General features: G+C 33.5%; 2 protein-coding genes across 3 annotated transcripts; one reads left to right on the top strand and one right to left on the bottom strand.

The window, feature by feature from the left end:
* Positions 1-333: 333 nt before the first annotated feature.
* On the top strand, positions 334-17091 carry LOC132729500 (MAM and LDL-receptor class A domain-containing protein 1-like). Of its 2 annotated transcripts, none has more exons than XM_060715274.1 (13): positions 334-475; positions 7357-7548; positions 8127-8398; positions 8792-8861; positions 9308-9655; positions 10405-10467; positions 10960-11148; positions 12212-12477; positions 12867-12936; positions 13598-13744; positions 14922-15095; positions 15552-15814; positions 16876-17091. In XM_060715274.1, exons 3-13 carry the CDS (start codon positions 8255-8257, stop codon positions 16960-16962), a joined length of 1821 nt encoding a protein of 606 aa, XP_060571257.1. In that variant the 5' UTR covers positions 334-475; positions 7357-7548; positions 8127-8254; the 3' UTR covers positions 16963-17091. The 2 variants fall into 2 exon arrangements, with proteins under 2 accessions (XP_060571257.1, XP_060571256.1); XM_060715273.1 differs by lacking the exon at positions 334-475 and adding an exon at positions 5631-5768.
* LOC132729506 (apelin receptor-like) lies at positions 1018-2727 on the bottom strand. Its single transcript, XM_060715280.1, has one exon. It carries the CDS (start codon positions 2717-2719, stop codon positions 1463-1465), a length of 1257 nt encoding a protein of 418 aa, XP_060571263.1. The 5' UTR covers positions 2720-2727; the 3' UTR covers positions 1018-1462.
* Positions 17092-17189: the final 98 nt, after the last annotated feature.

The following is a 17189-nucleotide window of genomic DNA, read 5'->3' as shown; positions in this document are numbered from 1 at the left end:
CAAAGGATAAGCAACCTCTAGTGTTTAAGGTGTATTCACAAGTTGAGTTTGAAGTGGGAGGGCCCGTGGTTCGCTACTGTTTAAACCAACAGACGAAAGGGCGCCTTAAAAGACAAATTGATATTCATTAGCTTTACAGTCGCAGCGCCGAACAATCATCGACAATACAGTACAGGTACTTAATACGCCCAAGTTATTTGGATTTCTTGACACACAATTTTTTGTTATTGAAACGTTCTTGTATCGTTAATTATGATGTTATGTGGAGAGTATAGAATTTAAGAACATGTTCTTCAAAAGGATGATTATAAAAAGATAATTTAATCAAACAGGCCAACTCTCCACGTGACTCCTATTCAATGGGGTTGATGCAATCTTTACGAATGCTAAACATGAGCCGGCTATAATGATCCAACCGAACACCCATCGTTTTTAACAGAGAGACATTTTTAACAAATTGGGGATGTCTTTAAAGGTACTGATTCTAAATTATACCACATACAAAACATAATTGACGTGCGAGAGATAGAATGAATCAAGTCGGATCGTATTTGAAATTTCATTAAACAACGTATCAAATGGACCTTCTTAAATGACTGTGCTGTATAACGAGAGATAGGGTTATGCAGTATAAATTGAGATTGTCATCGGACTATTCTGGAGGACTGTTTTATATTCAGGAAAGGGGAAACGTGTGGCGGTTATTTAGTATAGCACGACTTACAAATTGTATATATAACATGATAAGAGTACTTAAAGCATATTATAATTAAAACACATTAAATGTGCAACAGTAAATATGCTGTTCAGGTTTTGGTTGACGTAAAACATTGCGTTATACATCAAGACAGCGTCTTTCAAATTTGAAAGACCCTGATCAAGAGTACATATAGGACGCGGAAACAAAAGGGTAAACATATTTCAAGTTGGGTATGAGACTTTACTAGTTTTCCAGAGGGGGTCGTGCGTGAATTTGGCTGATTTTCAACACATTTTTCGCGTGTTTCCCCTGAAAAACGTAACTTACCCAAATATCTGAGTGGTTTCACACACTGTCTAGCCAAATCACCCACTGGTCCCGCGCATGCTTATGCAATGAATATTTGCCTGGTTTTATTATCAAATACCAAAAAAATGCAAACAAACAAACAACAAGTTTAATAAATAAGATATCACAATACAAAATAATATACAAATGTTATGTTACAATTAAACGGGACGCAGGTGTACAAAGAAATAACAAAGAATTACACATCATGGTTGGGTTCGACAATGTTTACGATCAATTCCAGTTTTTGGTCCTCTCCGGCAAACCTCAAATCGAGGTCGAGTTAACTTAAAAACAATATGTGACGCCAGTTACCTTCCCGGGCGTTGATAAGCTAAATGAAAGAAATAACTCGTCCAGTGAAATGTTGGGTTATAATATACCCGTTCTTTCCTACCGTGATCATTTAAACAATCAGTTAGTGATTTCGTCAGGTTTTTCTTTCTCTTGCTCTATCACGACCTGCTCTGGCGAAGCTAGTTTTGAACTGCCGTTATTGCTTCCATCAGTATTCTGTGGCGTTTGGGCAGAACCGGAGGCCGAATTTTGCAACACAGACGTTGGCTTGTTCACGGATGTAGACTTGGTTTTAGAAGATGATGAACCCGAAGTAATTTTCTCAATACACTTGTTAAGACCCAAAATCTGTAACACGCGCTCTCTGAATTTTGACGAGCATAGTACGTAAAGAAAGAAGTTAATAGAATAATTGAGCTGTTCTAGGATCTGGGCCATCTCTCGCAGAATGAAGAAACTTTTCGTGTTTACATCGAATGCGCTGACATTTCTCCAGAAAGCTAGATTGTGAACAATGGTGATAGGCAGCACCAACGCAACGTAGGCAACGACAATGCCGATCAGCATGAAGGATATTCGTAGCGTCTCTTTATCAGCTTTATCCCCTGAAGCACCGCCTGCTAACTGCTTCCTTTTATTCCTCTGCATCAAAAGTTTCACCACAATGACCGGAGTCAGAAGTGCCATTATCACCATTGGGATCAAAGAATAAAAAGAGGAACCAGCAAGCAGGAAGTCTCTGTATTTTTCCTTCGTTTCCGGGTACGTCACATCCGGTTTACAAGTTCCATCGACTATGATAGACGAGAATGTCCAGACGCCATTGTACGTGATCATGAATATGTAATCAAGTGCGATCATTGTCAGGATACTGGTCTTTGTTATGATGGTTTTTGTTTTAAATGGGAATACCACAGCTATAAAACGTTCGAAACATAGGATAACGATGAGCCATGATGACGTCATTTTCCCTGTTTTGAAGATGTGAAAGAACGCTTTACAACCGATATCTGAAATAGCCCTTACGTCATAACCAATCAGTTTGCGGAGAAACAGCTTGTTGAAGGGCTGTGTAAGCAGAAGGGTCGTATCAGACAGCGCAAGTGCGATGAGGATGTATCGTGACGTCATATTTGAAAATGATTTCGACGTCATAGTTACGATGGTAACTGCATTTCCAAACAGGCCTATCCCGAGGAATATTGGTGTAAGGATATAACTAGCAACGTAGAAATTATTCTGCAGTTCAGCAAAACCAGGTTTCGGTGGCAACACGTTACCTGTGCTGGCGTTGAAAGCATCACTTCCGTTCTGAAAGAACGTGTCAGTTAGGTTGACATCAGCTGACGTCAGGTTTTCGGTAAGCGACGCCATATTGGCAAGAAACTGAAAAAACACCTATGTATATATCATATATATTTCATTCATGGTAGGTTTAATTGCTGTATAAGTATGCATACTAAAAATCTAAAAACGAAATTTATAACTTGCAGCCTAGGTTTCTTAAATAGCAACCTTTAAAAAAATCAGTATAAAAGCAAAAAAAAAAATTTCTTAAATCTTATTTTGTAATTTATTGAAAAAATCCACCCAGACTTGAGTTTGGACTATACCATTTAAAGTTTTTGGGTATTTTAATACCAAAATACAAAAAAAACTACAGCGTATCATGGTACACGGACGTTTTGTTCATTAATTCTAACAGTTTAACCGAAAATTTAATTTCAGATAGCTTTACCACGTTCGCTCGCTTCGCTCCCCTTCCTCAATACATTGTATTCTGAAGATTATGTATTAAGATTTATGCCTCAGTTCTACCTTTGAAAACATGTGTTTCAATATTTTCGTCCAATTTAAAATCAAAATTCAACATCACGTGTGTGTAGGTTTATTAAAAACAAAGTCAATTCTAATTTTTACCCTTGGGCCATTTTAAAACATAGATAGATATATAATAGCATATTTTTTGTTTGTTAAGTTAAATGATTACAAAATTATGTTAAAATAATTATCAATATGAATAATGTATATAACATATTAAGATATTTTATAAAAGTCTCATTATCATGTATTTTTAGTAACACAATCTAATAACATTGAAATATTGCACATAATGTCATTCGAATATGTGCTATAAGAGACTACACATAGGAAGTTATTCTTGCATAAAAACGGCGAGCGCAAGGGAGGAAATGGTGCATTGACGGATAAAATCATCGTTTTTGCACGTTGTTTTAGATATGTGTGACTCAGGGCGCCACGTGCAATGTCACTAGCACGTGGAAAGCATGACGAAAATACTTAAAATAGATCATGGAACCGATTTAGACTTAAACTACCGATGAACCTTTTTTCGCGCAGTAACATATGCGGAAGCCCTCGGACTTATTTGATCTCTCGACCTGTTTTAAATGAATCCACGTGCTTCAAAAGATGATAATGCACGATGACAGTTACATTAACCTTCTATTGTAAAGCTATCAAACTATATTCACAAATATTGTTTAAAAGTTACAGGCATAAAACACTTGTTCATTTAAATCATTGAAAAATCCAGGTCACGTTTTGATCAGGATCAAAATTCATTTATTTTCATAGATTGTTTTTACCATTCACTCCATAAAAGTGGACTTGAATTAGTAGGTATGTACAAATTTTAGAAATACAAATTATTACTTTACAAGACCGATTCATACTAATTTTCATGAACATTTCAAAAATGTATTTAAAAGGTGATCAAAGAAAATAATTTACATTATGAAAAACAGAACTTACAATCCACGTATATTACTAAAATGAGGTGGTAAATATTGCAAAATCAGTCCTTAATTGCACATAAAATATTATATGAATTATTACTTGAAGCTTAAATCTTTTATTTTTCTTAGAATCTTAGTACATTAATTTAGTTTAATTTTCTTGAAATATTTTGGCTCTTCTGGAGGCATGCTGCTTTAACAGTTCACCTTAAAATTGATCCTTATTTCGATCCGATTATTATTGTACATGTATTTATTACTTGTTATTTCATCAATTTATACTATTTGATTAAATGAGCATAGTTTACGATATCATTTAACAAAATTCTTTCTTTACTTACTAATTACTTATCATATGTATATATTTATATACATTCTTAAATGTTTCACTACTTTTGACGAAATTATGTTAAGTTTGCACCTCATTTTTGCGACGATTTTTTAAAATTTGAGATTTTTTTTTTATAAAAACTGGATATAGAAAAATGTATATGTATGAAAAGTTAATTAATATTTATAGTATTTTGGGCGGTCAAGAATCATCAACATAATGGTAGATTCAATTTATTTATAATAAAAGTTTAATGTAAAATAAAAATGCGAAGGAAGAATAAAGTAACCATATACTAGGCGCATTGTAGTCTCTACATATTTTAAACATTTTACATTTCTAAGAATGTTTCTACATAAATTCGTATTTAGTTTTTGTTTTACTCTTTCAATATTTCTTGGAAATATTTTATACCTCAAATTACATTCCATTATCAAAAAATGCTGTATGAATTTTTAAATGTATTTGTGTTTTCTTTACATTATTGAAATCTTATCAAAAGATTGAAAAAGACTAAAAAAACAAAACATTTTTTACCTTTTTGGGACTGTCTTCTTTCTTCCCGGGCTCGAATAAGGAAAACGCCGTAATGTGACGGGTACGGCCATCACGGACGGGTTTTATATTACAGATGGACGCCGAAGTGTGGTCAACACAATTCTGTAGGACAAAACTGAATCAATTTTTCCCTAAATGATCCGTGTCAGCTATTAATACTACAATAATAGAATCATTTATATAGTAAATCGAATGTAACAGTTTAATAATAAGCTGGATTCACAATATTTATATACAATATATTTATATAGAATTATTGTGTAAATTATATATTACATAGATTCTGGCAACAATACATGCAATCACAAAATATTATCATGTTCAAGTTAATAAAAACATATGCTGAATATCAGAAAAGTGTGATACTTGTTACCTTTAAATACATTTTGATAATGTAACTTTTATCACATATTAGTTGTTTCATGGATAAAACAGATGAAGCTAGCTTGATGGTTTCCAACATAATGTACCTTATTCATACCAGGTGAAAATGATAGGTAAGTGGTCATCCAGCCTCCGCGGTCCCGATAAATATATTTATCTATTTCTATGTTCGTAATGTGAACTAAATTCTTACTATCTTAAGATGATATCAAATTAAATAAAATTATCTTAATGTTGCTGATAAACTGAATTTTTGGTTCAGTGAAATATAACAGTAACATTTAATGGGATTGAATGTATTTAATCGTAACGTTACGATTTTAACATAAACTTCTTTCTGTTTAGATACTCTTGTTAAACATGTCTTGGAAGTACTTTTTAATCGTTTCACGTAAGTTGATTTCATTAACATATGAGCTGTTGTCTGTTGTAATTTTAAGAGAACATGAATAGCAATTGCCACTGAGGTTTTTTGACATGACGGGAATGAAAATATTTTTTCCAAATAAAAGTACCATTTGATCATGTTGATGTAGGTTTAAACAATTAATCTTTGTGCAAAATTTCAGATCATTCGCGCACTTCGTTTTTCCAGAATAATTATTCAAATTGTAAAAAAATAACCCAAAATGAAAAGCGTTTAAACGCTTGTCACTCAAATCGGGATAAGAAAAGCATAAACATACGATTTTCAATTTATTTCGAAGTTTATTTCTTAACTATCTTTGCATATATTTTTGTTTAAAATGCCCCAGCTTATTTATGTGAGCAATTCAAATGTTAGGTTTTAAGGCTTTTAAACCTCCGTAGAGTCCCTTTAAAGAGTCAGGCTAGCGAGGCTCTGTATTGTTGACTGACTCGAATTAATTCCTAACTTGATATCCCTAAAAATGATAATGTACAGTTCCAAAACTGAAATCTGGACAAGTCCATGTAGGAAAATTCAGCACGATAATGGTTGATTATTACTAAAAATGGCTGCACCACTTATGTACATTATGTTTATTCATACATTTATTTGTACGATAGCAGGCTCCTTGAACTGTATGCACGGTATAGTTACTGTAATTTTTTGACGATGTATTAGACATTTTTATATTATTTAAAAGTCTGAAATTTGAATTGCCAATGTTTATACATGTACTTTAATTTTGTTTCTGAGTTTCAAACATATAATTAATGTCAATTCAATGATGGCTAAGTAAATGAGAAAATGATATATAATGATAAAGGTTGATTGATTGATTGATTGATTGATTGATTGATTGATTGATTGATTGATTGATTGAAAATATGATTGAAAAATTGATTACTTTATCGGTCGGTCAATCAATTTTCATTTATCCTGACCAGGACATACGTTTGTTTGTTTGTTTGATTGATTGATTGATTGATTGATTGCATCACTAACAACAACGGAACCGTGTGACATTTGATGGGAACGTAATTTTGTATTGTATTACATGATTTTCATATGTCTTTCATGCTTTAAAGATATACTATGCTCATCCTTGAGTAAAAATATTTTAATCATGGAAATTTATTGTAATCTTCAAAATTCTTACTGAATATGTCTAATTTGAATGAATATGCGTTATTACAGATCAAGTAAAGTTGCTACTGTCTTTAAAAACTACCATTTTTTAATGACTTTATATATTCATATTATGTCCACCTATATAGTGTGTAGAATTTGAACATATCTACTTCGTGTGAAGTCAAACCATGTTTATTTTATATTTACAAAGATCATCAATATTTTCTAATATTATCATATTAATTTTGAGCATAGTATATCTTTAATGGCTCTCTTACCTTTTTGTTTTGGCGGGATATACATACTCACGCCTTTCTAATCAGGTTCTTTTAACTGGACTTCATGAGCTTGTAATATTTCGATGTGATTTAAAAAGCTTACTTAAAAGTTCAAACGAGGAACACATGCTTTCTTATAAATATATATTTTATATGTACACTAGTGTTCGCCGAGATTTTGGTGGAGTGTTCAGGTCAAGGTATTTGTGATCTGCCGAGCAATGACACCGTGGAGTTAGGTGGAAGCTGTAATTTCAACAATGGCGGATGTGGATACTTGTTCCCGGCTTCGCTTTGGAATGTCCACACAGAAAGCTTTGGTGGCTTGATCTATGGTAAAATACGCGGCGATGAAGGTAAGAAGGTCTTTCTCCTGTTAAATTGTTTGAGCGTCTAAGAATTGTATGCTGGCTACATACACACATGTTCAATTAGTATATATTTATCAACAACTGCTTCAAAATGTTAACTGAAAGACCATGCTCCAAAATGTACTGGTATTTGAAAGCCGACACAAGACTGTTGCTTTAACAGGATGCATCATCTCACATACGTAAACTTTAAGGACATTATGCCTTTGAAATGATTTAATGTTATTAATCAAAGACTTTCATATGTTTGGTGTCCTGTTAAAGTGTCTAAAACGTTACTCATTTGCCAATTACCTGGACCATCTTTTGCTTCTGTTGCTTTTTGGCCATATGTAAAGTTAAATTGATTTCGTATTTTGTATGGAAGTCGAAATACTATTTTGTTTACATTTTGCTACTTTTAAGACTAATAAATTCACATTCAGGTCAACATTCTTTAGGTAATAACCATTATCCATATGTTCTATAACTAATAAAGAAAAGAAGAAGTGAAAGGACTATGGATACATTTGAATGTTGCTTTTGCGAAAAATATAATAATTATTTTTTACATAAAACTTCAGGTACGAGCCAGACGTTTGCCTTGTTCCAGTCCAACGACCCGGCACTGAACGATTCCCTGATTGTTAATAGCAGTATCGTTACACCAAATATCTATACCAGTCCGGTTTGTCTCAAGTTCTGGTTCCTTATGCCCAATCAGAACTCGAGACTCGAGGTTTATACGGTACAGTCACGTGATAACAAGACCGACTCGGTGTATACGCATGTTTATAGCCCGGCTTCACAGTGGGCGGAAGTGAAAGTTCTTGTAAATGCGAATGCTCCTTATAAGGTAAATTTACAACACAATGTAATACAAATGTACTTTAAACCTGGGACAAAAAATGTTTTGTCCCAGTTTGATATCAGTGTATGCTTATTGCACATTAAGCCGGAGATATTCATTGCAGACGACATTTTGTTTGTCGGAGTTGCTAAGAGTAGCCCCCCTTTGTATACATGTTTTTCTTAGGGGAGTGGGTGTACCAGGCTAAGAGACATATAGCTTGGTAAAAAAGTAAACTATAATGTTAGTTAACTTAATTATAGGTAAGTAGACTTAATTACTTTTATCTTTTTAAGTTCAAACTGTTGTTGGTCAGAGTAAATGCTTTCGGATTCGTCTTCTTTCATGCAATTTGAATATTGAATAGATCTAATCAAATTTTACATATTTGTTCTTAAGTTCGAGTTTAGATCAACCAAGGAAAATAGTTACGGATACGTCGGTATTGACCATATTCAAATCTTAACAGGTAAGCGTACCATTTCTAAAGTTTTGCTATATATTTTTTTCTTAGATATTCATATTTGAGTATTGATAAATGAAGTTACAACTTCTACTATTTTTTTCTAATAGAAAAGAAATGCTTTATTTCATGTATATGATTTGTAAATGAAAGTTATGGTGTTTGCAGTTTATTTCGTTGATTCTTGATTCTTTTATACCCCGGTACTTTTGTCGAGTTATATTGAACATATATAGTCTCGGAGGCAAAATATTAGATTATAATGGAAGTAACCTCGAACAGAAAATATTATATGAGACTAACACCAATTATAATTGAAATAGTCTCGAAGGCAAATGTTCATTGTGATTGTACTACCGTTGTACTACCGTTGATCATTGTAAAACGTGATATTGAGGCAATGCAAAAGAAAACAATTGTGATTACACGTTAACATACTTTCATCTTTTTAGAAAAGGTCATAACTACTGAGTCAACGACAACAACAACAATTGCAACGACGACAACAACAACGCCTACAACATTAATGACAGTTACGACAACAACACAAAGACCTATTGAAACAACAGAAGAAACAACAACAAAACAAACCACGACGGAACAAGTAACAACAACAACAACAGACGCTCCGACTACACGCGAACAAACAACTACCGAACAGACGACATTAGTAACAACAACAGAATTATTAACCACTGTTAAAAAAGTGCTAACGACTAAGGGCATAGTAAGGTTACCGTCAACAACACCAGAAATAACAACAGAATTTCATCCAACAACAGAGAATTTACAAACAACAGGTAAATTATGCGTGAAAATGGTTATATTTTACATGCAAGTTCAGCCATTTTGAAAAAAAAGTCCGTAGTTATGTACATAGGAGTAAGTAAACAATTAAATGAAATACAGTAAAAACTCTGAAAACCGGACCCTCTGAAAACCGGAATCCTCTGAAAACCGGACGATTTTAAATGTAATAAGTTTTAAGATTGTCAAAATGATTCTGTTCTTTTAACTAATTAACAGGAAAGAATTATGTACGCAGTGACATTTTCCTGGAGCTACATCAGGTACATGGCACATAACCCTAAATACCTAAATTACCTCTGTTCTAGTTTGAGAAAAGTTAAATGACCTATTTACCTTGAACTTGTATTAATGTTTTATGACTATAGATTATATTTTAGTGATAAGCAAACCATTAGTGGTCACAAATTACCAGTATGTTGGTTACAATTTTTCTGTTTCATTTTACGTCATATGTCGACAGTTCAGCTTTATTGATTGGGGAAGAACTCAGGTGACCAACCGTGCATTTTTTTCAGACACAAACGGGCACCTGCATGGAACCTACGACATTCCGTAAGCTTGCTGGATAGCTCACTTGAAAGAATCCAAAGTCCCCAGCCTTATTAGAACCTACGGCGATGAGGGGCAAGGTTATTGCTATGAAACGACCTAAAACACTCGGCTACTGACGCAATAAAACTGGCCATGAACTAAATGTATATTCTATGTGTTATTCGGATGCTATTATATTCTATTGTAGGGTGTTCTTGCAAGTGTCCCACTGTACCAACTGTATGTGCTGGCGATGGGCCGCCTACCACAAGTATCAAAATTTGATAATATACTTTTACGTTTATGTACTGAAATAATCAACATTGTTTAATTGTTTGGTTGATTTTATGTTGTTACGCCGAATTTTACGCATGTTTTAGTCACATCACGGCGATCGAGTCACCTAACCGCCGTAATAATATGCCATTTCAAATGTCGCCTTAACTTATAATCAAGTGCTGCTTACCAACCTTAATATGTTAACTTCAAAATCAAATGTAAAACACCATTACAATTGCGAGTTTATCAAATTTAAGATTTGAATATGCATCATCGTTGTATAAGCATATAGATTATGAAACAACATTTTAGCCATTGATATTAAAACTCTTAGCAATCTACTAATGCCATTGTTCATGTTATAATAACATAAAAATAATTTCTATGGCAACTTTTATTTATTTTAAACTATTAAAAATAACCATTAAATTTCTTTTGAAAAATTTAAAATCTATATGATTTGACATTTATTTCTTTATTTCAGAGCCGGTTTCGTCACCAACCTTTTGTGATGTTCCGGCAGACCAGCGGTCAGTTCTTGACCAATACAGTTGTAATTTTGACCATGGAACGTGTGGGTTCAACATATCAACCTACCCTCACTTGTGGGAACTAGCCTCACAACGATATGGGGACCCGACTGTCGGGGAAATAGTGGGAGACCACTCGCTTGGTAAATCTTCTTACTTTTAATACAATCGCATCTTCTCGGTCCTTTCCGTTAAACTTCGGATTTAGAATTGTGAATAATAGCCGAGATATTCCGATTGACTTTCAGTATAGTAATTATTCTGAATGTTCTCTTAGACCATAGGTTTGCGGTTAAAATACGTTTTAAATTCGGTATAATGTAATTTTACACTTAATAATTTATAAGAAGTTTCTTCTGGGCATCTCTTATGTATATCATATTTCAACTTTTAAGTGAGTTGGCCCATAATGGAAAATATGTAATAATTACTAAATAATATACATGATCCGATATTGCATTTGAATATATAGCAGATAATAAAGTTTCTGGAACAAAATACATGATTCATTAACCCCAATATAATTATGTGTTCAAATTTTACAAATTTTTCATAAATATTTCATGAACAAAAATGCAAAAAGAAACATTTCCTATGTTCTTATGAATACTTAACTATTTGAGACATATTCACTTTAATGCTTTTTATTTGGATTCCTGCGTTATAATTTCTGATACTTCATTTGCCCAGTGATTAACATTTTCATCAGATAGATAGAAAAATAGAGTTTACTATAAACGTCTTGAAAAAGCAGTAACTATACTTAAGTTATGGCAACTTTTGAAAACTTCAGTTAGACCATGTGGTCAGCTCAACTTAAAATGCGCTTATTTTGTGAAGTCAGCACGTTTTTTCCGTGACATGCTCCCTATTTTCGGCAGTAACATGTATTCGGAACACCGCGGCAGTTATTCATAGTCATCCGAAGTTAAACGGAAAGGACCAAACAGTTGCGACTGTAATGCGGGAATGACAGGCTAATGGCGGTACAAAATATGTGATCAAAACTGCTGTTGATTGGCCAGTTATTATTGCTTACTCATAAATGTTAATCTGCGGAATTATTGTTTCTGATGAAAAGAACTCGTCGTTGTCGTTAAAGCATTCAATCACGTAATTCACGTTTGGTCTGTCAAAGAAATACAAATTATCTGCTCTTTTTACAAAATTTCTGTCATGCCTCATCACATTTTTTCTTTGCTGCAGAGGCGTTAGGTGGTTACCTTCTTTTCAATACGTACAATAACCACGTGCAAAGCGGCATGGAGCACGTGTTTCTCTCTCCAGTTCTGCTCCCGTTTACACAATATTGTGTGACTTTCTGGTACAACATGCCGAACAATGAGTCTCGTCTGCAACTGACAGCTGCGTTCGATAACGGAACCAGACAGTTGCTATGGAAACAGGAAAACCAAAAGACGAACGGCTGGACAAAAGTGAAAATAGCATTCAAGGAGAACTCGAATTTCAGAGTATGTTTTTGATATTCGATCAAAAACGACAAAACGTTTCTTCTCTGCTATTCTTTTTAGACCAATAAGTGTTTGGAAAAAAGCGTTAACATCCTGTTCTATTCTACTCTACTCTGAAAAAAAAACGTATTTTTTTCAGTTCATATTCTTTTTAGTTAAAAAAAGGGGTTTGATCTTTGATATTCTGATAAACAAAACGTTTACCTTTTGTTCTATTCTTTATAGAAAATAAACAAACCGTTTGTTAAGATCTAAACTTATTCATTTAAGATGAAGAAAGTATTTGGAGTTTTCTTGTGAGCAAACAATCATTAACTTTTTCAGTATGTCAATTATTCTACTATCTTTACTAACTGATTTAACTGTCATTTTATAAATATTATACTCAGCTTCAGTTTGGATCCAGGAAGGACGATAGAGAAGGTTTTCTTGCGGTTGATGACATTCAAGTCTCCGCCGGTAAGTTTTCTATAAATTCCTGTAATATCATAAGCTTTTAATTAAAATTGATTATTCTTCACGTGTACGATTGGAAATTTTTGTACGATTTTGTTGTTAAAGCAAAACAGTGACTAATTTACAGAAGGTGTCCAAGTTCTAGATTGGCATAACATTCAAATTTAGTTTTTTTCTAAAAGTTACTTTAGTATTGAGGTATTTCATAAAATAAGCCTCTCTTTGAAATATCATGTCTGCGGAGAACTTTGTGTGTATTTCATTTAAAATAATTATGTAGTTGAGTTGTTGGTAAACTATGAAGCCTATGTTACAGGCCAAGTAAGAGTTGCACTGTTGCTTTCCCTGAATTTAAGTACATGTACATGGCTGCCTTGCTTTATTAAGATCCGGGCAGTTTTCGAGCGCTAACTATGGTCACAGAAGTTCGACCAGACCAATGGTTAGACAAGTGAAACGTCACGAATTTAATCATCACCATAATGCGCTTCAAAATCACCGAAACTGAACATGCGCAGTGCATCGACTAGAGCCAAAAGAACCTTGACCAAACATGACTAATTGTGTAGTTATATTTGCCTTACAAAATATGTATTCCTGTGCTGGTTAATTACCTTATTGTAAAATGATACCATTTCTCATTATAATACACGTTTTGTTGTAGCGAAATCACGTTTTCCACGAGAAATTAGAATGAGACAACTTGCAAATTTGAATGGTATCTTGGCAGATGACACTTCCGGTTGTACATGCACATGTCCTGCTTATCACGTTATCGACTGTGATAAATCTACTCTGTCACCGCCATATGGTATGACATTTTGGATAGAATTAAAAGACTTTCTTATTCTTATATATACACGGGGATGGAACCCCATATGGATCTCAAAATTGAGCATCGGTAAAAAGTACTAGTATATGTAAACATCCGCTTATCCAGATGTGAAGTATAACACCAGATGTGAATGTGTAATTAGGTCAATCGCAGGGTAAGTTTTCAACAAGTAGTATCCGGTCTGCGTCAACATCTTTATGTACTGGGCCTTTTTATTTTTAGTATTTCTAATGCTAGCATAAGCTAGTAAGCCCTGTTATTGTGGTGTACAAACAAACTAATGTTCCTATTGAACTTTCAGCCAAAGCTACGAAACCTTAATTGTTCCTTTAGATTGGCTATTTAATGTTCATATGGAAGTGATTCGTAGTTTTGTAGAGGGTTTTCTATATCACTTATGGATCTCTTCAGCACAAATGGAGCTCAAATGTAATTTTGAGCAGCGATTCCTACTTTTGTAGAAAAACCTCAATAAATGTTTAAGTCAGGATTTGGTCGAATATTAAGCATCGGTCTGTGGTGAGATTTCGTAAAATTGCTGTATTTTGAGTCCGGTTAGTGACATTTTCTCCAAATACATTGCCTGTTTTGGACACACCAGAACCCACGACGGAAAGAATATCTCGATGAAGACTGCATAGAAATCCAATACAAAAATGGGTAGTATCGAGGAGAATCAGGAGGGTAAAATCACATTTCGATTTTTTAAAAAAAAAGGTTTGAATTTTTTATATAACTGTTTAAAAAGATGAAAACTTACCCTGCGATTGACATAAAGGAGTATTTGTGAATCCGAATAAATCAGTTAATATCATTGCCGCAATAAACCTGAAAAGTCTTTCCTGTCTTCTTTCGGCGGGTTTTGCAATTATTTTTTGTCACGTGATAGTGTGTTCCACTATAACGTCATTGTCAAAGAAAATACCAACATGGCCGCTCGTGCACATGCCCATAATGATTCGTTATCCCTTGGACTGATAATTATCTTTCTGTCCCAGGTTACCCATATTTTTTGACCTTCAAAATGTATTTATTTTGAATATATAGTATATTATGGGAATTGTTATTGATCCCAAAGGGGGGGGGGGGGATAATTTTCTGTACAACTCAATTCGTATAAATTTGTAACTTTTTTTTTCCTTAATTGTTTCAGGTCGGTCCTGCAAAGATTTTACCGGTGCAAATTTGGTGAAAGATGCAAGTTGTGATTTCGACGGTGGGAATTCCTGCAAGTTTACACTTCCGGTATATCCACATCTCTGGGACATCCTTGAATATCATTATGGAAACAGCACACTCGGAATTATAAGCGGAGATGTAACAAAAGGTTTTTACTAAAGGAAACTGGCTAAATATTTTTGTTAATCGTATCTTATATTATTTGGTTAATCACATCTTATTTTATTTGTATAGAGTTAATGTTGCTCATTTCATGCAAATGTGAGTTTTGAACATAACTTTTTCTTAATAATTGTAACCTTCAACTGAAATTATTTTTATGGGCCTTAAAAGAATGAAGCCTCAAAATATCTAAATGTCAGGCGGTAACTAAAGCAAGTAGTTTAATTATTTCTGAGAACCAAACCAAAACGATAATGTTATCGATGCCAAAATAACTATTAAATCTAAAAATGCTCTGACTAGCAGCAAAGTGACGTAAAAGTGACGTAATTGATGCTTACCAAACGACATTACAAAACGTTCAACACATTTTTCCACGTTGCATTATAGAGTTAAAACTGAAAAATAAATAAATTCACCTTTAACATTTCTTTCAAAACAGAAAGTGCGGGGATGTATGCAGCGTTTACAACAAATGATTACCGCGTGCCACTCGGAGAGGGCGGTGACATGACGTCTATTCCCGTATTGCACCCTGGGAAACTCTGCCTCAGCTTTTGGTACAATATGCCGACTGATACTTCCTCCATTACGGTATTCCGGGATACCGGAAGTAACAGAACTGTGATATGGTCAAAATCTCACGAGATTTTGAAAGGATGGCAACAAGCAACTGTTTTACTGAACGGAAATGAAACCTTTCGAGTAAGTTAATTAAGTTAAACAAGGTTATAGTGCAGTCACTCGAATTGTAGTTCATGTGACTGTCATTGCCAGAAATATCGTGATTTAATATATTTACTCGTAATGTAATAAAAGGGATTTGTCTGAAAAAATATTTGTTCAATGATATCGAAAAATATTCTTTTCAGATAGAAAGAGCATTTTTATGACACAAAATTAATAAGTGAAGATAGATAAAATAACTTTCACAAAAAGTTATTTTTTATTTGCAAACGTTAAATGGTTATTTACAGTCTCATCGATAGTTGATATGCCAATCTCGCGCTTATTTTACTCTATTATGACAAACTGACAAAGGGTCCAATAAAGAGCTATACTAAATCTGCTAATATACTAAATACGTACATAAAAGTTCAATTTCATATGCGAACACCTATTATTATTGCAACATAAACCGTAAATTAGCCTATCTGGTCAGAATAAAAGAAGTGTATATAAGTCACACATATTTCGGTAATTTTACACGAGTTTCCATAATAAAAATAAAACGTTTTATTAACACGACAAAGGTTAGTCCAACAACGATCTCCCTAATATAGAAACAGTACGTTCATTATGTGACAAACATTATATTTTTACCGTTTCAATTATGTTTGTATCACGGATGTGCGGGGACTTATCATTGCTTTTTTCTAAGAGTTCATAGTCAATGCCTTTTTCCTAAAAGTTCATAGTCAATAAAGTGTTCATAGTCATACCATTGTTTCTATGGGGTCTTAGTCATTCAATTTTTCTGTAAGTTTATAGTCATTGCATTTATATTTTTTATAAGATTTCAGTCATTGCATTTATTTTTTCCTAGAGTTCATAGCCAATGATTTTTTCGGTGAGTTCATAGCCATTGCATATTTTCCTAAGAGTTCATAGTCATTTTTTCATAAGAATTTATAATCTTTTTTTCTACGAGTTCATAGTCAAAGCTTGCTTTTTTTCCTAGTAGTTAATAGTCAATGATTTTTTTCTTTTCTTTCATATTTCGTCATTATTTTACTATATATTTATTTCCGTTTGTATCTTTGCAGATAGTGTTTTCTTCCAAAAAGACAAGTATGGCTGGATACTTTGCTATTGATGACATCCAGTTGTATAGCAATGTGAAAACTCTCTGAAATGTTTACTTTATTGGTATCATGTATTTCAAATATATATAATCACGTGTATATAATGTATTAACACAATATTATATAAGGACGCTGTGACAATGGATTCACTGTTCATCGCCTAGTGCAACAAAAAATAAAATCTATAAAGAAACTATCTTGTCTTCAAACCACTTGTCACTCACCACTGTTGGTACGAATCTCAATAGGGACTAGATTCTCTCTCATGTGTTGAA

This window comes from Ruditapes philippinarum, unplaced genomic scaffold (genome assembly GCF_026571515.1).
Source record: "Ruditapes philippinarum isolate M1 unplaced genomic scaffold, ASM2657151v2 ctg3486_1_1_1_1, whole genome shotgun sequence".
NCBI classification, from domain to species: domain Eukaryota; kingdom Metazoa; phylum Mollusca; class Bivalvia; order Venerida; family Veneridae; genus Ruditapes; species Ruditapes philippinarum.
The sequence above is the reverse complement of the archived record's forward strand: the minus strand, read 5'-3'. Positions and strand labels throughout refer to the sequence as shown.

Excerpts from the sequence above, each read along its gene's own strand:
- LOC132729506 (XM_060715280.1), bottom strand. The coding sequence starts at position 2,719 with ATGGCGTCGCTTACCGAAAACCTGACGTCAGCTGATGTCAACCTAACT.
- LOC132729500 (XM_060715273.1), top strand. The coding sequence starts at position 5,738 with ATGTCTTGGAAGTACTTTTTAATCGTTTCAC. Across the intron at positions 5,769-7,356 it reads GTACTTTTTAATCGTTTCAC|TGTTCGCCGAGATTTTGGTG; the intron begins GTAAGTTGATTT and ends TATGTACACTAG. Across the intron at positions 15,815-16,875 it reads ACGGAAATGAAACCTTTCGA|ATAGTGTTTTCTTCCAAAAA; the intron begins GTAAGTTAATTA and ends GTATCTTTGCAG.